This window comes from Drosophila miranda (genome assembly GCF_003369915.1).
Source record: "Drosophila miranda strain MSH22 chromosome Y unlocalized genomic scaffold, D.miranda_PacBio2.1 Contig_Y1_pilon, whole genome shotgun sequence".
Lineage (NCBI taxonomy): Eukaryota > Metazoa > Arthropoda > Insecta > Diptera > Drosophilidae > Drosophila > Drosophila miranda.
This window is the reverse complement of record NW_022881603.1, coordinates 18,871,888-18,899,566: the sequence shown is the minus strand read 5'-3', so window position 1 is coordinate 18,899,566 and position 27,679 is coordinate 18,871,888. Positions and strand designations below refer to the sequence as shown.

General features: G+C 47.8%; 2 protein-coding genes across 2 annotated transcripts; both read right to left on the bottom strand.

The window, feature by feature from the left end:
• Positions 1–3,083: 3,083 nt before the first annotated feature.
• Positions 3,084–24,470, bottom strand: LOC117191471. Its single transcript, XM_033396328.1, has 7 exons — positions 24,238–24,470; positions 5,098–5,476; positions 4,133–4,510; positions 3,910–4,079; positions 3,653–3,829; positions 3,438–3,584; positions 3,084–3,366 (listed from the first exon to the last, which is right to left on the bottom strand). The coding sequence occupies exons 1-7, from the start codon at positions 24,468–24,470 to the stop codon at positions 3,099–3,101; spliced, it is 1,752 nt and encodes a 583-aa protein (XP_033252219.1). The 3' UTR covers positions 3,084–3,098.
• LOC117190006 lies at positions 24,288–26,238 on the bottom strand. Its single transcript, XM_033395098.1, has 6 exons — positions 26,227–26,238; positions 25,252–25,628; positions 25,029–25,198; positions 24,772–24,948; positions 24,564–24,703; positions 24,288–24,495 (listed from the first exon to the last, which is right to left on the bottom strand). The coding sequence occupies exons 2-5, from the start codon at positions 25,579–25,581 to the stop codon at positions 24,679–24,681; spliced, it is 702 nt and encodes a 233-aa protein (XP_033250989.1). The 5' UTR covers positions 25,582–25,628; positions 26,227–26,238; the 3' UTR covers positions 24,288–24,495; positions 24,564–24,678.
• Positions 26,239–27,679: the final 1,441 nt, after the last annotated feature.

Here is a 27,679-nt window from a genome sequence, read left to right as displayed (position 1 = left end):
GCTGCTGCTTGTATGTGTGTATGTATGGCTGTAAGTGCTATGTACCGCGGCTTGGGTTGAAGAGATGTCAAACAACGGGTAAAACGGTGGATAACCGTTTTATATACAATATGTATATTATATAGATGTGCAAGAATATGCTAATTTAAAATGCGAACGTATAGATATGTAAGATAACTACATATGTATGTATGTGCAGTATGTATGGATCGTTATTTTGTTGGTAGTATAATTAGTTAAATAAGGAGGCGCAGTGATTTGTTATTTTATTTCCTTATAAAACCGACAAACTATGGAACGTTGAGCATGCACGGAATAAACCACAAAAAAAATTGCAAGAATATGCCTTTATGTTTGTTGCCAGCCGCTTGGATTGCGTTGCGATGTGTACATACATGTATGTACATATGTATGTATGTTAGCAACGAAAGCTCAGCTGGTAGCTGGAGAGGTAAGAATATTATTTACACTGGATCGGAAGCTGAACGCAGGAGTGTGCTCGGATCAAATTAAACCTTTGGAGAAGTAGGAAGCCACAACCGTTGGCAGAACGAAGTATGGTTTAATTTGGAGCTAGAGCGAGAAATAAATACATACACATGCATGCATGTACATATGCCACGGGAACTCGGACTGGGATGGAAAACTCGCACAAAATCACTGCACTGTTGTTAGGCACAATCGAAGAGTACTTATCTTGAACTTGGAGCGATCCGCCGATGCTGGCTGGGGTGAGCTTCTCCTTATGGGGAAGGCGAAGATCCGGCTCGAAGGACCAATGCTTGTAGTGGGGCGGATCGAAGCTCAACTCTCCCACAACGCAATTGCTGTAGCCGTCATAAGAAATAAAAACCGTTATGTTTAGTGGTATATATATAATTATGTGTGTGTATTTGGTTGGACGGTCGCGCGGTAGATCGGCCGTCTGAAGCGGGAGTGAAATCGTAACTGCTTAACTCTATGCCTTATGGTGCTTTGTCTGCCGTGAGCGCCGTGTGGATCGTGGATTGTGGATCCGAGCGCCCCTCCGAGCGCGCGAGAGCGAGTTGGGACCGGGGCGCACGGAGTTGGCACAGTGCGCGGAAATTGTTTACGGCTGGCCTGAACACCGATGTCTCCGAAGATAGGGCTTATCCGGCTTTTACATTAAATCGGATTTAAATATAAACTCTATAGCGGCAGATATTCAAATTTATTTTCTTGGAAATCCTCACAGAAATTTAAATGATTAAATTCCAAGTACTCTTTAAGATGGGAAACCGAACCAAACTGTCGTCTAGGGCCTGAAATTGTCCAACTCCTGATGGCACTTCAGGTGACGGCGTAAACGCAAAGCTCCGCCTGAGGGGGGCCAGGAGGGCCCATGGAGTGGGGCCATAAAACAATTTTGTTGTAAATTTACGATACCCCGGCCATGTATGACAGAAGGTACATAAATACTCGAACACATAAAGGCACGGGGCAGGAGGCAGTCGACATTTTCTTTCCACCAAGAAATTAGCAAAGGATGGAGGGTAGGAAACGAAACGAGCTCCATTGCTCCACCATTCTTTTGGAGGAATAAATTAATTTATTGAATGCACAGATTGCATTTTAAATTTATTATACTTCCATAGTATTGATTTTGGGGCACATGAATTTCTCTTTACATGATAGAAAATTTAGGTGTTGGAGATTGACGTAAAGCTAATCCCGGTTTTTCACACTGGGCTTAACTTTGTGTTATAATTGGACATCCCATCGTATTTATGTATATATTAAGCCTATGTTTTGTGTTTGTATGGGGGTTTCTTTCATTGTCCTCCTCACAGGACAAGTGTCTTTTAATCAAATTACAATTGGGGTAAATTTAATAAGCTCTCACTTTCTACCTTTCACAGGATCTGTTCTATCTTTCATGTGTGTCCTGTTGCTGTTTTAAATATGTCTGGCGCTGTGCCTCTTGCAAATAATTCACTTTCTTTTGCCTCTTGTAAAGAGTGTGTGGTGTGTGTGATTATGGGTTACGTGTTCGAGTGTCTGTATGCTACGGGTGTGGATGAACATTATTGGATTGCATTGAAAGAACTGGTAGCTTAGAAATAATGTATCGGCACTGGCGTTACGTTGCCTAAACGTAACGCCCAAGAGAACTAGTCCTCTGATCTACTATAATTGTTGAATACACGTTGCTTAATCAGACGCACCAACTGTGCATAATTTTGTAAATTTTTTTTTGGGAGATATTTCTTTAAACTTTTTTTCTTGAGTTTTGCCATTTTTAAAGTCTATCAAACAAAATTTATAACTGAACTGCGTAAAAGAAACAATTTAGAAGAACTGAAAAAGCCGAAATGGAAACGAGTAGAAAAACGATGTTTCTTTTTTTGAACACCAAACGCTGGCACGGCCCTGTTCGAAGCGATTCGGCTCTGATTGGTTCCGCTTCAGCTTGAGATCGGTCTGATTTGGCCAACTGATTTCGGGAAGCAGGAAAGCGCTCCCGATTTGCAATAACAACTAGTAATACACGCATATATACGGCATGATATATATGTAGGCAATGGTAAACGAAAGACAACTAGTATTCCCTGGGGGTTGGTGGTGTGGTTGTGTTGCGCCCATGTCGAGCAATCGAAACCCAGATAGGACTGGGCTGAGTTCCTTCGGTGAGGTGTGTGTGTGTGGTGTGGTGAGGTGCTGGTTTGTGTACGAACATATTTGCTTTCTAACTTATTTCCCAAATTGATTTTGATATTCCTAAATTCCGGGATCCTAACTGAATCCGTCTCTCCACGTCAAGGTCTCTCAAGTGTGCTGCTGTAGGTGTCTATGTATGTGTACCAGGTGAAATGTGTTGACATGTGTGAGTGTGTGCGTGTGGGATGGGCTACCACTGCGCCGTTTCTATCTCCGGACTACGAACGCCGCTCAGTAGACAATGAGCTGGTTGTTCTCATTGAAGCCGGCGGAGTGTCCGGCGTTGCGTACAATGAAACAGGATCCATCGAAGTGCATGCGCTTCTCATGGCGACTACAAAGGACAGAACAGAACGGAAGTTAGCAGAGCAGGATGATGGGCGAGGGGGAGGGGGAGGTTGAGAGCATCTGTTTGACACTCACCGAACAAACAGATGCGAGGTCTTGCCCAGAGAGGCAGTGCAATGGATGCCAGGTGTGGTCAAAGTGGCCGATCCATTGCCGGGACTGGTGCGAATCAAGCACTTGTTGTCCACACGAGTGACCTTCACCAGGCCATCGGCTGCCTGGGTGATGCGAAATCCGTTTATGTCATAGATCTCAGTGCCATCCTCGGTACAGGTGTAATTTGAATTGTCAATCACGTCATGGGCTTCAGCCATATAAGAGGGACCATGGCGCGAGTCGCTGCGAGAAGTTCGGGAATTAAATCGAAATTAGCCAAATAAGAAGCGATGCAATTGGCCGGGGGGACTCACCCATAGAACACTGCCAGGGTGTAGTCCTTGGTCAGATCGGTGAAAGTGTCGGTTGTGGTGCGCGTCCCGGCTGTGTCCACCAGGTAGATGAGAGCGCACGCCTCGCTGGTGAAGCTCACACCCTTGTACCACATCTTGGCATAGCGACTGTAATGGGAAGATAATTCAAAGGATTCAAAAGATGCCACGTTGGGGTAAGGGCCATTCCCACTCACACAAAGTTATTGCCCTTCATGCTGTCGTAGGTGACTATTTCGACTTTAGCGCCGCTCTGCAAGATGCGTCCATTGGGGTGGATCAAAGCCGAGTTGCTGCAGTTGCGTGATAGAGCAACTGCCAGCATGCTGCGCTGATTGAGCACGCGCACCGCCTTGTCCAGAGTCATGTCAATGCTGCCCCATGCAAAGAAAGGTATTAACATTAGGGGTCGGTCTTAAAGAAGAGCCAAGGGGCTGGGGGCGTCCACACTCACCGCACGCCATCGCGGAGGCGCAACTGGATGGTGCCGTTCGTCATGGCAATGGGTCCAGAGCCGGGACATGCCGGCGGTGTGTGGTTCTCGAGCTCGAAGTTGCGTGTGCTGCTCACGCGTGCCAAGGCGGATGGTGGAGGGGGCATTGGAGACGGCAACTGTTGGGAATTCTGAGATTGAGCATAGAATCGGCTAGATTTACAGATATGCAGGAGCCTCTTACCAGGCAGTAGTTCTGCTCGTTGTCGAAGCCATAGGTGGGCGTGGCATTGTAGCGCCCTGTGAGTGCCTTGCCGTTGTGCGGTATTTTGCCAGCGTCTATTTCCTGCATATTCCCTGGCCCGTACTGGGGAGGGTTGGAAATGTGTATGCCCGGCAGTTGGACGTATGGACGGGCCGACTGACTGCCGACGGGGTAATTGGCGCACTCCTTGGAAATGCCGCTGGTGATGGTGTTGGTGCCAACGGTGGCGCTGCTAGCGAGACTGGAGCTGCTGCCGCGATCCATGTGGCCCACGGAGTCCGTGCCGGAGGACAGCGAGATGTTGCTCATGCGTTGGGACAGCCGGCCCACAGTCATGCCGACACGCAAGCTTGCTTGCTAAGGGAGGGGGGATGAGAAGGCGAGTGGTAGTAGCGGAAGTTAGATCCGGAAGGAAATGAAGAGGTGAGGAAGTGAAAGTGCCAGAAAATAATTGAATACCGGCAGGAGAGAAAACGACAGATACGAGATAAAGTGTCAGCAGCGCAGCAATCGAATGACTTTGCAACTGTTGCTAACATTCTGTTAACGCATGCATATACATACATACATACATATATGTACTTACATACGTGTGTGCGTTTTTCCCAATTTGCATTTGATTTTTATAGAAATTAACCAAACTATTTTGAATAGTATTAGAAGAGAAGAGAAGAGGGGGGAATAGAGAAGGAAAATTCGAATATTAAAGTCGGAAAGTAAGAGAGCAATGGTGGAAAAGAGCGAGACGGAAAATAAGAAGGTCTGAAATAACAGGAGAGGGCAATGAGGTGATGTGGCAATGCTGCTGTTGCCGAGCTGTTAAGTCTGCGGCGGCTGTTAACTCGCTGTTGATACCCTGCTAGCGCGATGATGCGGCAGTTTTGTAAAACAAAATGTCTGAAAATTGAAGAAACTTTCACGTTATTGCTTGGAATTTCACTTACCGGCGATGGGTTGTTGGTGTAGACGGAGCGCTGGCGCACCCCGTTGGGCGGCTTGGTGGGCGAGCGCAAGATGTTGTTGATTTTGTCGTTCATCTGAGCACGCGACAAGAAGTCCTCGGCATTGAAGATCCCTACACGGGCGCCCTTCGGGCTGCTTACTTGCGAGACCGGCTCCTGCTGGGAAGTCTCGCAGTCCGATGACTGGCACGGCGCCTCCTTGGTGCTGACCTTGGGCTCAACGGACTTCGGCTCGGTGACCACTTTGATTTGGCAACTTTTTTCTTCTCGCTCTTTCTTTTCGTCAAGTGAGTTCACAAAACCGGCGTTTCTGTGTGCGTGCGTGTGTTCGTGTGTGCGGCAAATGCGAAATTTTTCACTTTAAATATGTGTGAACTAACTTGAGAACACGCGCGTGCTAAATACAGTTTTAGAAGATTTTGTTCGACACTTCTCACTACGACTCTAAGAGGAATTTTAATTTTTATATTTAATTTTCCACTTTACATGAGCTCCGCTCGCTGGCACAATTTTCGAAAGGATGACTGCTCGGATTTTCACACTGAAAGTCGTCGCCTGCTCAAACCGGAATTCAAAGTGAAAAGCAGAGCTGTCTCCCGATTATAATCGGAGCGATATTCAGGGCTGCATTTCAATGTTGTATGGATGTAGATCAGATATTAATTACTGTACATTTTCGTATTATTAATGGTACTCCGTGGCTTGAGTCTTGAGCTTCACAAAAAAATGGTTTACCAAATTACCAAATGGTTAAATGGTAAAATGTTTAATTCGTACACTGCTCATTTTCACCTTGTTCGATCCTTTCGGATTCCTGTAAAGAAAATTTACCAAATACAATTCGTTCACAGACTTGCATTAAGGCGCCGCACTGACGCTGATCTATCCACAAGCCTGGAAAAAAGTATTGACCCGTCATCGTTTTGGCCCAAAGTAGCTTCATTCTGGTCATGGCTATTTGTGGAATACTTCTGGCAGTCTTAATTTAATTTGGATCTCTTCCATAAACTGCGTGCACTGCAACTCTCTCTTCCCTAACTCCTCTCAAATCTGATTTCCTATAGATTATTAATTGGTACTTTGTATCGTTGCACAACTAGAAATGGATTTAAGTCAGCTTGAATGCATTTCCGTCGGCCTAATCCTATTTCACGCTTTTAGAGTCGGACAAATGAAGTTTGCCAGCATCAAAGTCAAGCAAAATCGAATTAAGCAATAGGCGCCGCTCCCAACAGCATCAAGCAGAAGCTTTAAAGCATATTAGAAAATTGAAAAGTCAGCCAAAAGAGTTGCACTTGGCCATGTAAAAGTACTGTGCTGTGTGCTCGACGTGAGGGTACACACTTGTGTCCTGGAATTTGCATGCAAAATATAATAGTGCTAGGTGCCCATTTATGTATGTACAAGCTAAGCTCTCTATAGCGGACACATGGTTCCAGTTATTTAATCCGTACTATCCATATAGTGTAAGTAGCGAATGTGTACAGCTTTTGTTAGATGTTTGGTTCTACCCAAATTGTCGGATATGTGCGGATAATGCTGGGGGGCTGTTGACAAATTAGCCAAAATTTAGAATTTGGCAGGCCCTGAAGGACGCCCGTCCGCGCTTGTGGCAATGAAAATTAGCTGAGACATCGCACGTCTGGTGTGTGGGGGAGTGTTATTGTTTTGCCACCTTGTAGTCTTGATCGTAGAGAACTATTGTCGAACGGTTCAGTTCAGTAGGCAACCCTGAACTTCTTGCGAATCGATTGACAACTATATCCCCTCGCCTGCTCACATGATTGATGCTGGCTTTCACTTTTTCGGCTAGAGCGCATTGACTTCCCCTGCATTTGGCCATCGCTGCCCACGCAGCATGGCACAGCGAATATTCGCCTAAAAATTCTATCTCATTTTGCTTGTGACATATTTGAAATTTATTTTCGGTGCTGATGCTGCCACCCCGATGCTGTTGCTGTTGCTGTTGCAGCTGCATCTGCACCTCCGCCCACGCCCTGCATTGACTCAGTTTGAGAGTGAAAATAAAAAAGAACAGTTGGCAAATACTGTATTTATAGAAAATGCAATATGCATGGAATCCGAATGAAATACGGAAACTCATTTGTAAAAAGCTACAATGCCTTGACCGGCTCCACCACCTCTTTTGTTGTCACTTACAGCAGCCGCAAGCGAACAAATTGGTTAACCTCCTTTTATTTTTTTCCTTTCCTTTTTTTGGTAGTACGAGTCCATATTTATGGTTCGTAAATATGAATGTGTGATTTTTGTCGAGCCATTACCAATTGGACGGCCATTTACGGCAGGCAAAGGCAGAGAGGAAGCAGAATTGTGGTCTTTTTCTAGTTTGAATTGCTTGTTTATTATTTGCTTGCCACATTTTAATTAACTGGATTTCGTTTCGCAGAACGAATGTGTAACAGTAAGCTTTTGGCAGCGAGCAGTGCTCTGAAATATTATATCTATGCTCCAAGGGGATTTCATTTCCACTCGGTCGAATGCGAAATGTGGAAAAACTATTTTCGTCAACCCAAGAAAACTCATGAAAGTGTCAGTGAACTTTGGCGCAGACAAATCCGGCCGAGACGGGATGCACTGGCTGCACAGCTGAAGAGTGTTGCAATCGTTGACGTCATAGCAGTTAAAACAGAGGCGTCATCAGGCGGCAGAAGTAGAAGAGGCACGCAGCCAGATTGATGGGGAACTTGTGGCATAATTGAAATGGTTTTAAAAATCCATTCTTAATGTGTTTAGCCTTCGCTATTAAATCCTTTTCCATTTGCATTAAAAACAATTAGCGCCCGCGACGCCACTTTCCTTTGTTGACAGCGGGTGTGGGAGCGGGGGGAGCGGGGGAGCCTTGCCTCCGGTTTGGGAGGGGGAAAATTAATTGATTGTCAAGATGAGGCAGCGGCAACAAATAAATGTGTCTGGTCATTCAGCAGGCGATATTTGTTGCCACACACTCGCATATAGAGTAGATAATGCCGCGTCGTCTGTCAGCTATGAAATTACATTCACACATATCCGTGTACACACACACACGTACAAGTGTACATGGAGCTTCACACACAGCAGCTGATCGCGCCGCCAGACAGGTGATCGCGTAGAGTTGCCACACGGACGGTGCTGCCAGACAGCCCCGATCGACCCAGGGCTGCCAGAGTGTTGGAGAGAGCTGGAGTTGCGCGCCAACGGAGGGAGATTTTAATTTCGAAATTCAAATTCTAAAGTAAACAATAGGAATGGAGGAGGATGAAAAGCTCGCCTTCAGGAAGGGTAGCATGCTCGCCCGATCGCCGGCACCCGAGCCATCTCCATCTCCAGCAGCAGCGGCGCAGAGTCGGGGCCCTGACTCTAGGGAGACCCCCAAGAGGGTTCGGGACCCAGCCAGCCCGGGAAGTTCCCAGAGGCAAACGCCGCCCAAGAAGAGCAAGGCCCACCAGGAGGCTTCCTGCCTTGAGAACCTCTCGGAGCTGGGAAAAATCCTTGATGAGGTTCAGACCAGGATGATGGACAAAAATACGCGCCACATCAACATGGCCACCCAGAGCACTGTTCGTGCGCATGAAGGAGCTGCACTCGGACATCATCGAATCGAGCCAAGAGGCTGCAGCGGGTAGAAGCGCGCTGCAGGAAGGCTCCGACGCCCAAGGCCTGTGCCCGCAATGTTCACAGAGCACGCGGAGCGCAGACAAGGAGCAGCAGACAACGACCGTCTGGAGGAAAGATGCCGCAGCGCAAGCCGAACCGTGGTGTAGACTTAGCCAGCCATCCGTGGCCGAAAGTCCAATGGGGGAGCCGGGAACCCCACCTACGCGCCCAAGGCAGCGAAAAGGAGCTATCGCAACCAAGAGGACCCTTAAAAAGGCGTCGTTGCGGCCACACGGAGACGTGGCGACGACCAGCGCCATGAGGCAGCCCAAGAGCCCCGGAATCCCGGACAGCGAATGGAGCGTGGTGGCCAAGAGGCCGAGAGCAGCACGCCGCGCTCGCCCAGACGCGGTCATAGCTCAGGCCCCCGGGAAGTCGTACAGCGAGGTTCTGGCAATGGTCACCAGACGACACGACAACCAGCTTTCCGACCTGGGAAGCTGCGTCTCCAAGGTACGCCGCACCATAAACGGCAACCTTCTGCTGGAGGTGGCAAAAGATCAGCTTGCCCTTCTCCCTGGGCCAAGCGGTCCTGAAAGGCGGCAAGGTGAGGATCGGCTGGACCATATGTAGGATCCGGAAAAGAGATGGACTCCCAAGGTGCTACCGATGCCTGGAACCCGGGCATATCGCACGGAACTGCAAGAGTACAGTGGACAGGAGTGGCTGCTGCATCAAATGCGGGGAGAAAGGGCACAAAGTTGCCGAATGCAAAAAAGAGCCTGCGTGCTTCATCTGCTCAGCAGCTGGAAAGAAGGAGATCACGCACCAGGCAGGCACTAAAAACTGCCCAGCCACGCGAAGCGGGGTCGGCAAAACCAGGACGACATGCAGTTGATTCAACTCAACCTGAATCACTGCAGGGCCGCACAGGATCTCCTGACGCAGACGGTGCGCGAGCTTGGCTCTGAGGTGGCACTCCTCAGCGAACCACATAAGGTGGGCAGCAGCAGCGATTGGGCCACGGACCTTACTGGCAAAGCGGCCCTGTGGCTCTGTGGCGTCGATGCGCCGCAATTGCGCGACACCAAGTCGGCAGACGGGTTCGTCCGAGGGTATGTAGGCGGCATATGGTTCTACAGCTGCTACCTGGCACCCAGCCTCTCACTGGAGACTTTCAGCCGCATTATGGACGAGCTGAGCTGCGATCTGCGAGGACGGAACAACGTCGTAGTCGGAGGCGACTTCAACGCCTGGGCCCTGGAATGGGGGTCCTCCCGTACAAACGCCAGAGGCCGCACGGTGTTGGAGGCTTTTGCCTCTCTGGACGTCGTCCTTCTGAACGAAGGGTCCCAACAAACTTTCAGCAGGGCAGGTGTAGGGTCGATCATCGATCTCACCTATGCCAGCAGCACGCTGGCCCGGCACGCCCGATGGAGGATCAGCGACGTATACACTGCCAGCGACCACGAGGCCATACTATGCACCCTGGGCACCCTTGCCCGATCGAGAGGTACCCCGTTCCGGCATGGGAAGGCGTACCGCCAGGACACGCTGAGGGCCCAAGCCTTCGCAAGCGCCCTTGAGAGCTACTCTGCAAACGATGCAGACGCTCCGCCAACGATATGGCGACCAAATTGGCGGACGCACTTGAAGGCGCCTGCGACCAGAGCATGCTACCGAGAGGGACGTTCCGGAAGCACAAGGATCCAGTTTTCTGGTGGAGCGAAGCGATTGCGGTTCTCCGTAGAACCTGCCACCGGGCCAGAAGGCTGCTCCAGCGAGCCTGAGGCACACCGCGCTTGGCCCGATGCAGCGAGACCTACAAAGCGGCGAAAGGATCTGAAGACCGCCATAAGGAACAGCAAGAGGGAATGCTTCCTTAAGCTGTGTGATGCCGCCGAAGAGGACCACTGGGGAGGCGCGTACAGGATGGTGGTGAAGAGGCTGAACACGGGCAGCAAAGCTCCAACAGATCCAGAGGCACTGGAGGGTATAGTCAGGGCACTGTTTCCTCGAGGACGGCAGATCCCTAGCTCCCTGCGGTTCGAGCATAGCCCGAGCGACATCTGCGAGGTTACGGAAGCCGAGGTGTTGCAGGCAGGCAGAAACCTGATACCTAGGAAGGCTCCGGGTCCGGATGCGATCCGCAACAGCGCTTTGAAGCTGGCACTTCTTCTACTCGCGAGGGAAGTTGCGGGCCTTTTCAACAAATGCCTCCAGGAGGGGACGTTCCCCGAGAGGTGGAAAAGGCAACGGCTGCTACTATTAACCAAGCCGGGCAAGCCGCCAGGGGTGGCCTCTTCCTACAGGCCCATCTGCCTTCTGGACCCCATGGGAAAAGTCTTCGAAAGGGTGATCGGTGCAAGGCTGAGCGCAGCCATCGAAGCAGCAGGCGGTCTCTCCCAGAACCAACACGGGTTTAGGAAAGGGAGGTCGACGCTGGACGCCATCTTGAGGGTCGTACAAACGGCGGAGGAAGCCATTGCTGGGACTAGGTGGAGAGGCGGAACCAAGTCCTATTGTCTGGTGGTGACACTGGACATAAGGAACGCCTTCAACTCGGCCGACTGGACCCGGACGCTGGAGGCACTGAGGTCCTTCAACATCCCGGGCTACCTACTGAATATAGCGCGCAGCTATTTCAGCAATAGGGTGCTGACAATGGACACATGTCAGGGCTCTAGGGCATACGAAGTCTCAGCCGGAGTCCCGCAGGGCTCCGTTTTGGGACCTCTGCTCTGGAACGCCATGTACGACGGGGTCCTACGGCTCCCGATGCCAGCCAACACTAACCTGGTGGGTTTCGCTGACGACGTCGCAATAGTGGCGGTAGCGAAGGAACTTGCCGCAGTGGAGGAGCTTGCCAACGTCGCCATACAAGCCGTCGAGGCGCGGCTAGCCGCCGCGGGGCTGGATCTGGCGGCCCAAAAAACGGAGGCGGTCCTAATATCCAGCCGTAAAGTGGTCGAGACCGCCAGAGTGCAGGTTGGTGGGACCGCGATCGAATCGCAGAGGTCCATCAAGTACCTTGGAGTCCTCATCGACACGCGCCTGTCCTTCAAAGAGCATCTAGAATACGTCCACACGAAGGCCGGTGGGACCGCGGGAGAGCTATCCAGGATGCTGCTAAACACCAGAGGGCCATAGCAGGCAACGAGGAAACTGCTGACGAGCGTCGTGACGTCGCAGATGCTCTACGCCGCAGCGGTGTGGGAGGAGTGGAGGCAACGTACAGACTGTGCGCCATTAGGATCGCGGGCTCGTTCCGGACCATCTCAGACGAAGCCGCGTTAGTCATTGCCGGGCAAGTTACGCTCAGGGAGCTGATAAGGGAGAGGAAGGAGATCCATGATGCCATGACGGACAGTGCAGCCGAGGTACGCTCCAAAGCAGACATTTAGGACGCCGCCAGAAGGATCAGCATAGACAGATGGCAGACTCGATGGGACCACTCACCCAAAGGCCGATGGACCCACACCCTCATCCCAAGCATAGCATGCTGGGTTGAAAGGAAGCACGGCCAGGTGTATTTCTCCCTTACCCAGGCACTGAGCGGACATGGCTGCTTCCGCGGCTACCTCAAGCGCTTCGGCCAAGAGACAGAGGACTGGTGCCCGAGTGTGGCACAGGCATAGAGGAGGACGCTCGCCACGTCCTCTTCGACTGCCACAGGATTGACCTCGAGCGTCAGACATTGGAGACAGCAGCAGGGTCTAGGGTCAGCACCGAGACTCTGGTGCCGCTGATGCTGGCAGACCCGAAGGTGTGGGAAGCGGCCGCGGAGTTCGCCTCTAGCGTGATGCCAACGCTTAGGTCCTTGGAGAGAAGGCGGAAGGAGCAGACGGAGTAGGTGTCCACTCCACTGCGAAGTAATGCTTTGCGTCAGTACCGCAGTCCGCGGGGCCCCTAGTCCCAACATCCTCTTGTCCGTTAAATTAAGTTAAATATAAATTGTATAGTATATATTATAGAGCAAATAAATAAGTATATGAATATTAAAAAAAAAAAAAAAAAAAAAAGTGTACATGGGAGAAGATCTTGCGGATTGGCACGCGTCGCCTGGCTAAAAGCCTCGGCTTGACTTCCATCAATATTTTGGCATTCCTGGCATTTTCCTCATTCCTCATCGAATCATCGCGCAGGGCTCGTGAAATTTGAGTGACTGTGGTGTTTACACATCTCAAGTAAATCCGAGCCCGCGGCGACATCATCCTCGAGTGAATCATGGGGATTTCCTGGAAGCAATTGTCGCCTCCGCTGTGGCTTACCCAAGAGGAACACACAGTCCGAGGGGGATCTATGGCTGGTCGGCTGGTTGGTCGGATTGGTCTGCGGTCTATGCCTGCCGTGCCGGCCTCTTGACGTCATCTGCAGTCTCGGTACTTGCCAAAAACCCCATCTAACCGGCCCTTTCCCCGCGCTGAGGTGTGCTAAGCACTCGGCCAGAGGGTGTACGTGGGGGGGAGCTGATGCAAAACTTTCGAAAGATTTAATGTATGCTGGCGCGGTGCCCGCGGTGTCGGGCCACATTTCACGCTTCATTTGCCAGCGACGGGCAAACCAAACGGACAGAGGGACGGACGGATGCCGGCGGTGACGTTGTCGTGTCGGGTTTGATTTTGATAAAATAGGCCAAAGTGCTCATCAATAATCATTTCTGTAAAAATCCGTGAGCAAAGCAATTATTTTTACAAAATGAACGCCCGCTCCACACACCATTCAGGGCAATCCATTTTCTGTGTGTGTGTGCATCCTTCACCCATCAAAAATAATAATAATTTGTGGGTAGAAACGTATGTACATATGTTCTTTGGACGTTGACATGCAATGACTGCATCTTTCAAGAGGCGATGCAGTTACTGCACCGTCAAGTGGCCCGTGTGACACCAGCAGAAGGCTGTTACGCGCGGATCCCAGGCAAAACGCAGCCCTCCTCCCGCCCAACCGACCGAGGGGCGCTGCCGCATGACGCGCGGTGCGTAGCCGAACCAAACGCGAACATGCAAGAAAGATAGCTATTAGACTGACATTCGAGGAAAATTAGTACTAAACTTACTAAGAAACTAAGCATGCAATCAAAATACAAATACCACTACAGTTACTAATTAATAGAAAGGTGTGTAAGGATTAGTAATTTAACAAGAGGAAGAGAATTAGTGGTGGATATAATATGGTGAGGGAATTATAATCCGAGCATAAGACCCTAAACGGTTCATGCAAGGAATAATTCGATCTACAAAGTGGAAGGAACAACGGTATAAAATTTCTAGTCAGTCTAATAGGAATCGTGAAGTTTATGCGGCTCAACAGATCAGGGCTGTCTATGTCACCCCTGATCAAGTTGTGCATAAATATCACACCAAGCATTTTTCTACGGTTAACTAAGGATGGGAGGTTTACTAATAGTAGTCTACTAGAGTAAGATGGGAGTCTTACACCCGCATCCCAGTTAAGGCCCCGCAGAGCAAAGAGTAAAAAGTTTTTCTGTACCGATTCTATACGGTCCTGGTGTACTTTGTACTGAGGGCACCATACACAGGAGCCGTATTCTAAGATCGGACGAACAAGCGAGGTATAGAGAGTCTTTGTTATATAGGGGTCGTCAAATTCCTTTGACCACCTCTTTATAAACCCAAGCACGCCCATGGCCTTATTTACCATGGTAGAAATGTGTTCGGAAAACTTTAACTTGGGGTCTAACATAACACCCAGATCATCCACCAGGGTAATTCTCTCAAGAGAACCACCAAATAGGCTGTAGGGAGCCAACAAAGGGCTAGAACGATGAAATGTCATAACTTTGCATTTCGAGGCATTAAGGTGTAACAAGTTTGCACAACACCATGACTGAAAGTTATTGAGATCGGATTGCAAGCGAGAATGAAATGAAATGTCCTTGTACTGGACACAGAGTTTAACATCATCCGCATACATAAGTACTCGAGAGTATGTTAATACTGAAGGTAAGTCATTAATAAAGAGTGTGAAGAGTAAGGGGCCTAGATGGCTGCCTTGTGGTACTCCCGAAGAAACCTTTACTGGTAAAGAGAGGGAGTTTTTGAAGAGGACTCTTTGAGACCTAGAACAAAGATAGCTAGAAATCCATCTCAGGAGGTTGGGCGGAAACCCTAAAAGGTCAAGTTTATGCGCTAAAAGGGAATGGTTTACAGAGTCGAATGCTTTACGTTAAGTCTTTAAGTTACATTGAAAGCCTTTAATAATGAAAGAGGTAAACTCTAACAAGTTCGTGGTGGTTGATCGCCGCCTTATAAATCCATGCTGAGTTGGAGATATAAGTGACTTGCAGAGATGTTGCAAGTGCGGAGTTAAAACATTCTCAAACATTTTAGGAATAGCGGATAACTTTGCTATACCTCTATAATTTTTTGCATCAGACTTGTTACCTTTTTTATGGAGAGGAATTATAAACGATTCCTTCCAGATCGGGGGGAAGCAAGAAGAATCAATGGACAGGGTGAATAGTTTAAGCAAAGGTCCACACAGAGCCTCGGCGCAGTACCTGAGTAAACAACCTGGAACCCCGTCTGTACCCGGTGAAAATACCGGCTTAACTAGTCGAAGGTCATGAAGTAGGGAACATTCATTTAACAAGGGACTAAAAATGCCGTTCGACCTCGGTAAACCGTATGGGTACGGATGACCAGAGTAGCTTTCCTCAGAATAGGTGGTTTGGAAGAATTGGGAAAAAAGATCGGCAATTGCCTGATCATTATTTGCCGACGTATTACAAAATGATAGCGAGGATGGGTGTGCGGACGTTCTACGCTTACTGTTTACGAAGCTGTAAAACTGTTTAGGGTCCCGAGAAAAACGTATCCTGCATCGAGATAGGTAGTTCTTATAGCATTGAGCATTAAGAACTGAAAAGTTTGACCGAGCTAATACATAGCGAAAGTGAGAAGTAGGAGAACCCACTTCTTGAAATTTTTTATAAAGTCTTGATTTTAAGTTTTTTAGACTGGATAACTCTTTGGTAAACCAAGGGGGTTTTCCAGATCTAGTCGGACAAGAAAGCGGGACACAAGAATCGAAAAATGTGCCAAGAGCATTGTAAAAAATGTTTGTGCCTTTTATGATATCAGTGCACAAGTACAAAGCGGACCAATCAAAATCCCTAATGAGGTTATTAAGCTTCGCAAACTCGGCTTTACGAAAGCAGCGGACACGTTCGGGCAGCCTACTCGACCTTTCCAATACAGTTGGTCCTATATCTAGCGACACCTCGAAAGTAGGGTGGTAGGCGTCTTCAGGTATAGTGAGCGGAAGGGCTCGGGTTAACAACACTATGGTCGAATCCAATACAAAGCACAGATCAAGCAATCGACCCAAGGAATTTTTCACATGGTTGACTTGAGACAGGGATAGGTCAAGCAAGCCGTCAACAAAGTCATGTCGTGACATGGGCACTAGGATACTAGACTCGTTTACCGAAGACCAAACAGTTCCTGGCAAGTTGAAGTCACCAAGAACTATCATACGATCTTTATCAGATAGCGAGGAAGAAACAGCGGTTAAAGCGGAAAAGTGCTGCTCATAAATTGAAATATCCGAAGAAGGTGGGATATACGAGCAAGTAATGAATATAGCGAAAGCGGGAAGAATCAGTTTTACACACAGGAATTCCAGTTCCTGTTGAACTTGGACTGTGAAGTGTTCCGACGTGAAAACACTTTATGTGACAAGGAGCCATGGAACTGTCAGCACCTCCAGATTGTGTACACTCAAGTGATATCAACAAAGTTGGATGGTTAGGATCTTCAGGGAGAGATATTTGGCTTGCTCTAGATACCGCAGCAAGAGAACCATCGTTAACAAAAACGAGGTCAAGAAGTCTGTCCCTAATGTTTTTAACGGCATTAATTTGGACAAGGGAAATATCCGTTAGCCCATTGATAAAGTCATTATGGCAATTGGGAAACAACAGGTTAGCGTCATTACAAGGCAGCCAAGAAAGAAATGGGAGGTTAAAGTCCCCCATGACAATAATTCGATCATTGCACCCTAATGCAGAAACAACATTATTAATTGCTGAGAGGTGGTGTAAGTAAAGCTCAGCATCAGACCTGGGAGGAATGTAAGAGCAGGTTAAATAGAAAAATGCGGAGCCAACACGAACTTTGACTGCAACAAATGCAATTCCATGAATGTTATTGAATGGGAATAACTCAGATAAGAAAACAGATTTAACTGCAATCAGAACCCCACCTGCAAAAGATGGGCGGTCCATTCTATAAATAGTGTAACTATCAATGAAAATTTCATGATCATTGACAGAGGAGTTAAGCCAGGTTTCGGTAAACGCGAAAGCATGGAGCATGTTCGGTAATTCTTGGATTCGAGTTCGAATCTTTGAGAAGGAACTCATGCACAATTGTATGCTCAGGCCATATTGACGGTTCTAGAGAACAGGATAGTAAAGAATCAGGGAGAAGAATTTTAAAGGATGATATGTTGCGCTTATGTTTAAATGTAAATTTAGTCACAACTATATCAACAGGCGAAGTGTTAAGTTTAGCGGCAAGATGTTGTTTAGCATCCTCCGTTGTAGCCTCAGGAATAAGACGAGAAACAAATATTGCTTTCCGAGGGACCACTGCTCTAAGTTGAGGTCCCGAGCGAGAACGAGATGGTGGAGCCACTCCTAAAAGAGATCTCGGTACAAGGGCAGAGGAATTGGCAGCAATGGCTGTAGCAGGAATTGGAGTAGGAGTTGGAGCAGGAATTGGAGCAGGAATTGGAGCAGGAATTGGCAAGACGTCGTCAGCAACCAGCACACCCGCACTAGGAGCACTCACCGCGTCAGAAGTGACGGCCACAGAAACTGCAGGGATGGGATTGATGCTGTTGGGAAGTTGGGTGCTCGAAGGAAGCACATTGCTCGGTGTAAAGAACTCCGGAGCCACCGTTGGCGGATTTACAGACAACGGCGTGGCATGACTACACGGAAATGCTTCCGATGGATGAAGGTGGGAGGCAGGCGTACCAATCGGATTAGGTTGCAAGAGATTGGTATCATTATGCGGAATTTTCCGTCTAGGCGATTCGCTCAAGAGTTTGAGCCCAAGAAACTGTGATTCAAGGGCAAGAAATTTCTCGTTGAGAGCCACAAATTGTTTCCGGACATCCAGAAACCCAGTTCGAGTCTGTCTCATAAATGTGCGCATTTCGGCCTCAATCTCCCGACAAGCCAGACATGACCAAGACAGGCCCATGCGTTTCGAGATCAGATCATTCAGCCGGCCAAAATTTCCACCACCAGCACATTTTATGTGGGCAAAATTGTCGCACAGCCAGCAGCTAAGAAATGAATCACCAATGATAACACCACCGAATTCACATTTCTTTGCACTGCAAACAATTGCCATTATGGACAGTAGTAGAATCACTGTGCACGAATAAAAAAAAGAACGGAGTGAGATCGCAGGTAAAGTAGGAGAGCAGACAGCATAGCGAGCCAGACAATCAGCTGCAGCGGCAATAATTCAAAGCAGATGATCAAACGAAGTGCAGCAAACGAGCAGTAAACTCACCAAAGCAGAGACACAAAAGAAAAGTCCACAGAGAGGGAGAGTATAGGCAATCCAGAGAGAGTGAGAGCAACAATGCGAGCAGCCCGCTTATGCTCACGAGAGAGTGTGGGCGATGCAAACGCTGATGCGCGAGAACAGTGCACACCGAAGAAGCGATAACGAAAAGCAGACTGGGCAAAAAACAATAACAAATTGCCTGCACGAGTCCGATGTGTTACGTTGCAATATTGAATTTATATTAAACACTTTGTTTGTACACGGAGCGTTTTCCGCATTAATGTTAATTCACGGATGGGGGTGTGTTAGTTTTTTCTGCAAACGAATCAAAGTCTATACAAGAAAGAGAAAAGTCGATCGATCCAGTTGAGTATTAGGGAATAACTATTTATTACAAATCTTAGTGCTTGATTACTGGGCATAAGAGAGAGAATACAGTGGTGAATTTAGTACAATTGGGGTGAGTAAATACAAAAAGTGAGCGTAGGCTCTCTATTTTACGAGGGTCATTTGAATACTTGTTCCTTAAAGGAGTTTGACCGAACATCCCGGCCCCGTTGAAAGGACTGCTTTCAAACCACCGGAAGAATTGCCAACTTGTGTATTGGCCTGCAACATGTTCCATTTGCAGTGAGGAGGTGCACCACCCGTACAAGTCCATCCTTCCCAAGCACAGTAGACTGCACTCGGCCTAGTTTCCAGCGTAGCGGTGGCAGGTTGTCCTCATGGATGATGACCAACGTGCCCTCGGTGAGGTTCGTTGAGGGTGCTGTCCACTTCGTGCGCGATCGCAATTCGTTGACATAGTCAGCAGACCATTGCTTCCAAAACCGTTGCTTAACGGCCGTAATCGCATCGTAGCGGTCCATACTTGACAGCTTGATATTCTCGAGGGACCTTTCAGGTAGTGATCGCAATGATTCGACAACCAAGAGATGACCAGCCGTGAGAGTGCTATAGTCATTTGGGTCTGACGAAAGCGGCGATAGCGGGCGCGAGTTGAGGATCGATTCTATCTCGACGACGACAGTGCTCAACTCTTCGAAGATGAACCTGGTGTTGGCCAGCGTACGATTTAACAGCCCCTTTGCACTCTTGACTGCCGCTTCCCAAAGGCCTCCGAAATGAGGTGCCCTGGAGGGAATAAAATGGAAATTAATAAAGTCAGATGCGCAAAATTTATAAGTCTTGGGGTCTGCTTGGGTCTGCTTTAAAAACATAAACTTTTTTAGTTCCTGCAGTTGATTCGATGCCCCTACAAAGTTAGTGGCATTATCGCAGAAGATGTCTGTCGGCAGCTTGCGACGACCTCCCATCCGTTTCAATGCGTTTAAGAACGCCTTTGTTGACAAATCAGAGACTACTTCGATGTGAACGGCCTTGGTGAGAAGGCAAACGAACACGGCTATGTATGCTTTTGTAGGTCCCTTTCCTCGAATGCGTAGATATGTGTTGATGGGTCCACAAAAGTCAACTCCACAGCGTTCAAAGGGTCGAGCCGGAGCGAGTCGCGTAGGCGGTAATGAGCCCATGAGTTGTTCTAGCAGCTTCGGTCTGTAGCGAACGCAGTGTACACAGGAGCGAACAATTCTACGTGCCAAGTCTCTGGCGTTAACGATCAAATACTCCAAACGAATGAGAGCGACTAGGGCTTTAGGTCCAGCGTGATAGTTCCGAAGATGCAAATGGCGAATATAGTTCCATACAAATTTTGACTGACTAGGCAGCAGCAACGGATGTTTTTGACCGTCTTGTAGGTCTGAGTATTCCAAACGTCCACCAACCTTGATAAGTTCGAATCCGTTCACGACTTCTAAAAAGGGAGTAAGAAACTTTAAGCTGCTTTTTAATGGTTTTTGCTTCTGAAGTAAACGGATGCCCTCTACAAAATGAGTTTGTTGAATGTTCCAAATAAGGCAATGTGAAACAAAACGAAGTTCATCTGGCGTCGGTGAGGTTGTGGTAAACGTCGATTGCTTCCGACATCTCCTTATGAACCTAATCATCCAAGCAATGAGACGCAGACTGTGAGTGTACGAGCTGATATTATCGACGATGTTGAGGATATTATTTGTCTCGTGTACGGCAGCGAACAAACTTTTCCGATTCTCCGAGTTAACCACGTCCCTGTCAATATCAAGTTTTCCACCAGTGGCGGGCCAGTTTAGTGAATCTTCGACTAGAAACGTAGGACCCGAAAACCATGGAGACTTAATCAACTCGCTCACGTTACAGCCTCGCCACAGAATATCAGCAGGGTTTTGATGTGTTGGCACATAGCGCCATTTTCCATCAGACGTTAAATCCTGAATATCGGACACTCGATTTCCAACAAAGGTCGATAAGGTGACTGAGTGTTGTTGCAACCAATGCAATACGAGCTGTGAGTCGCAATGCAAAAATAAGATGTGATAGTGTGTTTACTGAATATGGCCTTGACTTTGTTATACAACTGAGAAAGTAAATGTGCGCCGCATAGTTCAAGCTTCGGAAGAGACTGTTTCTTCACTGGTGCTACTCTAGACTTAGAAGTGAACAATTTCACTGTGACCTGTCCAAGCGAATTCTCCGTGCGCACATAAACACAGCAGCCGTATGCCCGAATCGATGCGTCGCAAAATCCATGTATTTGAATGCTCCTAGTATCAGGCTGCAAACAAAAACGAGGTACCGCTAGTGACGACAGTGAATTCAGCGATTCCAAACACTTGCGCCATGCGTGGCTTAAATTCTGGGGGACAGACTCGTCGAGTTTCAAAAGCCACAACTCCTGAAGAATGATCTTAGAGACAATGACTAACGGTGATAGTAGACCGATTGGATCGAATAGCGACGACGCAGTAGACAAAATTGTTCGTTTTGTGGTAGTGGGATAGACTTCCTTTGGATTAAATGTGAAGCTAAATGCATCTCTTCGTTGATGCCAAGTTAAGCCGAGTGTGCTGCTGACTGAGTTCTCTGAAATGTTTAATTCCTTGGTAGATTCGTCTTCCATCACGCCTGGATGATTTGAATGCCACTTGCATAATGGAAACTGACCACGATGTGATTTCAGTTTTTAGTTTGAAGAGTGTATCTATATCATCAGCCCCACACAAAAGGTCATCAACATAAAATGCAGTCGGTTACAAAATTAACCTGAGAGCATGAATCAAGCAACGCTCTACCGAGTTTGTATTCACCTGTGGCATCCTTTACCAAAACCATAGCTGTTGCCAACAAAATTTGATCATCTGCTGCGATCTCCATATGAGAATGTGAAGCAGCTTGATGAGCCGTTTGCCAGGAGGGTTGCGCTGGTTGGAGTACAGGTTCAGTAGTTGAAGATTGTCCTGCTGATGATTGGGGTGGCTGTTGCGGCTGAGAGTGATGCAAAGATGAATGATGATTCCGATTACAGGATCGGCAACGATGAGTCGATGAACATTGCGCCACTCTATGACCATTTCCAAGACAATTGATGCAGAGACCGAGGCGTTTTGCATTATCGTACCGTTGGTTGCTGTTCATAGCCTTGAACTGAGCGCAATTAGAGATCTTATGGCCAGAACTAGAACAAAGTGTACAAGACGGATTAGTGATAGCAAACGACGAGTTTATTTGGTGATTAGAATGACGATTTGACTTATTGGATTCAGCCTTTCGTTGTGACGAAGTAGCAGCCGAGTTTCCAGACGAATGGAGAAACTGACAGTGGCGTTCCAAAAGCTGTGTGCATGCCAGCCAGGTTGGCAGAGTTTTGTAGTCCTGCGATTCTTTCCACTTGTTCCGAGTTTGCTGATCACACTTTTCCATTATAATATATATAACCATAGCGTGAACAATGTTCTCAGGTTTGCCGATGGACTCCAGCGAGCTTAATATAGCGGATGCCTTATCCACTAGGCTGTGAAGCTGCTGACTGTTTGACCTTTCCACAGGTTGTAGTGCAAACAATGCCTCAATACCTTCTAAAAATATAAGAGTAGGATTATCAAAACGGCTTTTGAGTTTCGCTAGGGCCTTCGGATAGTTTTCGCTTGTAACCTGGAATGCCTGAATTGTATCTGTCGGCCCCGTGAGGCAGGTCAGCAAATAATTAAACTTTTCTATATTAGACAATCCAGACTCACGCACAACAATTTGCTCGAACGAGTGAATGAAATTCTTATAGTTTGCATATGTTCCGTCGAAAGTGGGTAGCGACAACCTTGGTAACGATGACTTCACTGGCGGTGGGTGGTAGTCCGGCGCAACAATGCTGGCGTTCAGATCTCCTCCCATTTTTTCCTTTATGGCTAGCTTGATTGCTATGTATGTATCCTCCAAATCTGCCCGTCCTTCATCATTCGGACTAAGGTCTTCAATATTAGCTTGGACATTTAAAACATTCTTGAAATACGTTTCTAAGATGTTCAACCGATAGCGAAGCTCATCATTGCATATCGGGGTTTCCGATTTAGCATCTACCACAGATTTGATCCGAGTTATATTTCGTTTTATATTGCTCCGTTGGCGTTTTAAGTCTTCGAGCGTCGTCATTTTGTTGTGTAGTGTAATTACGCTGACACAGAACTAGAGCGTCCAAAAATAACAACAAAAAAAAACGCAGCAAGCAGCAGCAGCTAGAGCACAAATCCAACGGTGAAAGCAAAAGCAAAAGTTCCAGCAGCGGCAACGAAAGCAAAACGAAAGTGAAGCGGTGGAATTCCAATAGAAAGAATGCTTTGATCGTGGGTGACAAGCGAATGATAAAATTAAGCGAGAACGGCGAGAGCAAGGCGAGGACAACGATCCCGCAATCTAGACGAACAATTCTGATACGGTTTTCGGAACTTTCGATTGCAGCTGCGAGACGAGCGAATGTTGTAATTGTTGCCTTTGTAGATTGCGATTAGTTTAATTGTTCACAGAAGAATTAACATAACACACATGCCCCACGTTGGGCGCCAAAATGTTTGTACACGGAGCGTTTTCCGCATTAATGTTAATTCACGGATGGGGGTGTGTTAGTTTTTTCTGCAAACGAATCAAAGTCTATACAAGAAAGAGAAAAGTCGATCGATCCAGTTGAGTATTAGGGAATAACTATTTATTACAAATCTTAGTGCTTGAGTACTGGGCATAAGAGAGAGAATACAGTGGTGAATTAAGTACAATTATGGTGAGTAAATACAAAAAGTGAGCGTAGGCTCTCTATTTTACGAGGGTCATTTGAATACTTGTTCCTTAAAGGAGTTTGACCGAACACACTTGTTTACAAACAAAACACTGGTGGTTAACACAAAGTAGAATCAAATTAAAGAGATGCGATAATATATCAAAACAAAGTCACAACAATGTTGTATGATATTTAGGCAAAGGGCGGAGAATGCGGGAGAAAGAAAAAAACACAACCGGCTTAAGCAAGAGCTAGAAGCGAATTAATAAACGATATGTAGGCAATGGTAAACGAAAGACAACTAGTATTCCCTGGGGGTTGGTGGTGTGGTTGTATTGCGCCCATGTCGAGCAATCGGAACCCAGTTAGGACTGGGCTGAGTTCCTTCGCTGAGGTGTGTGTGTGTGGTGTGGTGTGGTGCTGGTTTTTGTACGAACATATTTGCTTTCTAACTTATTTCCCAAATTGATTTTGATATTCCTAAATTCCGGGATCCTAACTGAATCCCTCTCTCCACGTCAAGGTCCCTGTAGGTGTCTATGTATGTGTTCCAGGTGAAATGTGTTGACATGTGTGAGTGTGTGCGTGTGGGATGGGCTACCACTGCGCCGTTTCTATCTCCGGACTACGAACGCCGCTCAGTAGACAATGAGCAGGTTGTTCTCATTGAAGCCGGCGGAGTGTCCGGCGTTGCGTACAATGAAACAGGATCCATCGAAGTGCATGCGCTTCTCCATTGCGACTACAAAGGACAGAACAGAACGGAAGTTAGCAGATCAGGATGACGGGCGAAGGGGAGGGGGAGGGGGAGGTTGAGAGCATCGGTTTGACACTCACCGAACAAACAGATGCGAGGTCTTGCCCAGAGAGGCAGTGCAATGGATGCCAGGTGGTCCCATTGTCCCATTGCCGGGACTGGTGCGAATCAAGCACTTGTTGTCCACACGAGTGACCTTCACCAGGCCATCGGCTGCCTGGGTGATGCGAAATCCGTTTATGTCATAGATCTCAGTGCAATCCTCGGTACAGGTGTAAGCTGAATTGGCAATCACGTCATGGGCTTCAGCCATATAAGAGGGACCATGGCGCGAGTCGCTGCGAGTTCGGGAATTAAATCGAAATTAGCCAAATATGAAGCGATGCAATTGGCCGGGGGGACTCACTCATAGAACACTGGCAGGGTGTAGTCCTTGGTCAGATCGGTGAAAGTGTCGGTTGTGCTGCGCGTCCCGGCTGTGTCCACCAGGTAGATGAGAGCGCACGCCTCGCTGGTGAAGCTCACACCCACATCTTGGCATAGCGACTGTAATGGGAAGATAATTCAAAGGATTCAAAAGATGCCACGTTGGGGTAAGGGCCATTCTCACTCACACAAAGTTATTGCCCTTCATGCCGTCGTAGCTGACTATTTCGACTTTAGCGCCGCTCTGCAAGATGCGTCCATTGGGGTGGATCAAAGCCGAGTTGCTGCAGTTGCGTGATAGAGCAACTGCCACCATGCTGCGCTGATTGAGCACGCGCACCGCCTTGTCCAGAGTCATGTCAATGCTGCCCCATGCAAAGAAAGGTATTAACATTAGGGGTCGGTCTTAAAGAAGAGCCAAGGGGCTGGGGGCGTCCACACTCACCGCACGCCATCGCGGAGGCGCAACTGGATGGTGCCGTTCGTCATGGCAATGGGTCCAGAGCCGGGACATGCCGGCGGTGTGTGGTTCTCGAGCTCGAAGTTGCGTGTGCTGCTCACGCGTGCCAAGGCGTATGGTGGAGGGGGCATTGGAGACGGCAACTGTTGGGAATTCTGAGATTGAGCATAGAATCGGCTAGATTTACATATATGCAGAAGCCCCTTACCAGGCAGTAGTTCTGCTCGTTGTCGAAGCCATAGGTGGGCGTGGCATTGTAGCGCCCTGTGAGTGCCTTGCCGTTGTGCGCCATTTTGCCAGCGTGTATTTCCTGCATATTCCCTGGCCCGTACTTGGGAGGGTTGGAAATGTGTATGCCCGGCAGTTGGACGTATGGACGGGCCGACTGACTGCCGACGGGGTAATTGGCGCACTCCTTGGAAATGCCGCTGGTGATGGTGTTGGTGCCAACGGTGGCGCTGCTAGCGAGACTGGAGCTGCTGCCGCGATCCATGTGGCCCACGGAGTCCGTGCCGGAGGACAGCGAGATGTTGCTCATGCGTTGGGACAGCTTCCCCCAGTCATGCCGACACGCAAGCTTGCTTGCTAAGGAAGGGGGGATGAGAAGGCGAGAGGTAGTAGCGGAAGTTAGATCCGGAAGGAAATGAAGAGGTGAGGAAGTGAAAGTGCCAGAAAATAATTGAATACCGGCAGGAGAGAAAACGACAGATACGAGAGAAAGTGTCAGCAGCGCAGAAATCGAATGACTTTGCAACAGTTGCTAACATTCTGTCGACATTCTGTTAACGCATGCATATACATACATACATACATATATGTATTTACATACGTGTGTGCGTTTTTCCCAATTTGCATTTGATTTTTATAGAAATTAACCAAACTATTTTGAATCGTATTAGAAGAGATGAGAAGAGGGGGGAATAGAGAAGGAAAATTCGAATATTAAAGTCGGAAAGTAAGAGAGCAATGGTGGAAAAGAGCGAGACGGAAAATAAGAAGGTCTGAAATAACAGGAGAGGGCAATGAGGTGATGTGGCAATGCTGCTGTTGCCGAGCTGTTAAGACTGCGGCGGCTGTTAACTCGCTGTTGATACCCTGCTAGCGCGATGATGCGGCAGTTTTGTAAAACAAAATGTCTGAAAATTGAAGAAACTTTCACGTTATTGCTTGGAATTTCACTTACCGGCGATGGGTTGTTGGTGTAGACGGAGCGCTGGCGCACCCCGTTGGGCGGCTTGGTGGGCGAGCGCAAGATGTTGTTGATTTTGTCGTTCATCTGAGCACGCGACAAGAAGTCCTCGGCATTGAAGATCCCCACACGGGCGCCCTTCGGGCTGCTTACTTGCGAGACCGGCTCCTGCTGGGAAGTCTCGCAGTCCGATGACTGGCACTGCGCCTCCTTGGTGCTGACCTTGGGCTCAACGGACTTCGGCTCGGTGACCATTTTGATTTGGCAACTTTTTTCTTCTCGCTCTTTCTTTTCGTCAAGTGAGTTCACAAAACCGGCGTTTGTGTGTGCGTGCGTGTGTTCGTGTGCTGCAAATGCGAAATTTTTCACTTTAAATATGTGTGAACTTACTTGAGAACACGCGCGTGCTAAATACAGTTTTGGAAGATTTGCATTAAGGCGCCGCACTGACGCTGATCTATCCACAAGCCTGGAAAAAAGTATTGACCCGTCATCGTTTTGGCCCAAAGTAACTTCATTCTGGTCATGGCTATTTGTGGAATACTTCTGGCAGTCTTAATTTAATATGGATCTCTTCCATAAACTGCGTGCACTGCAACTCTCTCTTCCCTAACTCCTCTCAAATCTGATTTCCTATAGATTATTAATTGGTACTTTGTATCGTTGCCCAACTAGAAATGGATTTAAGTCAGCTTGAATGCATTTCCGTCGGCCTAATCCTATTTCACGCTTTTAGAGTCGGACAAATGAAGTTTGCCAGCATCAAAGTCAAGCAAAATCGAATTAAGCAATAGGCGCCGCTCCCAACAGCATCAAGCAGAAGCTTTAAAGCATATTAGAAAATTGAAAAGTCAGCCAATGAAAATTAGCTGAGACATCGCACGTCTGGTGTGTGGGGGAGTGTTATTGTTTTGCCACCTTGTAGTCTGGATCGTAGAGAACTATTGTCGAACGGTTCAGTTCAGTAGGCAACCCTGAACTTCTTGCGAATCGATTGACAACTATATCCCCTCGCCTGCTCACATGATTGATGCTGGCTTTCACTTTTTCGGCTAGAGCGTATTGACTTCCCCTGCATTTGGCCATCGCTGCCCACGCAGCATGGCACAGCGAATATTCGCCTAAAAATTCTATCTCATTTTGCTTGTGACATATTTAAAATTTATTTTCGGTGCTGATGCTGCCACCCCGATGCTGTTGCTGTTGCTGTTGCAGCTGCATCTGCACCTCCGCCAACGCACTGCATTGACTCAGTTTGAGAGTGAAAATAAAAAAGAACAGTTGGCAAATACTGTATTTATAGAAAATGCAATATGCATGGAATCCGAATGAAATACGGAAACTCATTTGTAAAAAGCTACAATGCCTTGACCGGCTCCACCACCTCTTTTGTTGTCACTTACAGCAGCCGCAAGCGAACAAATTGATTAACCTCCTTTTATTTTTT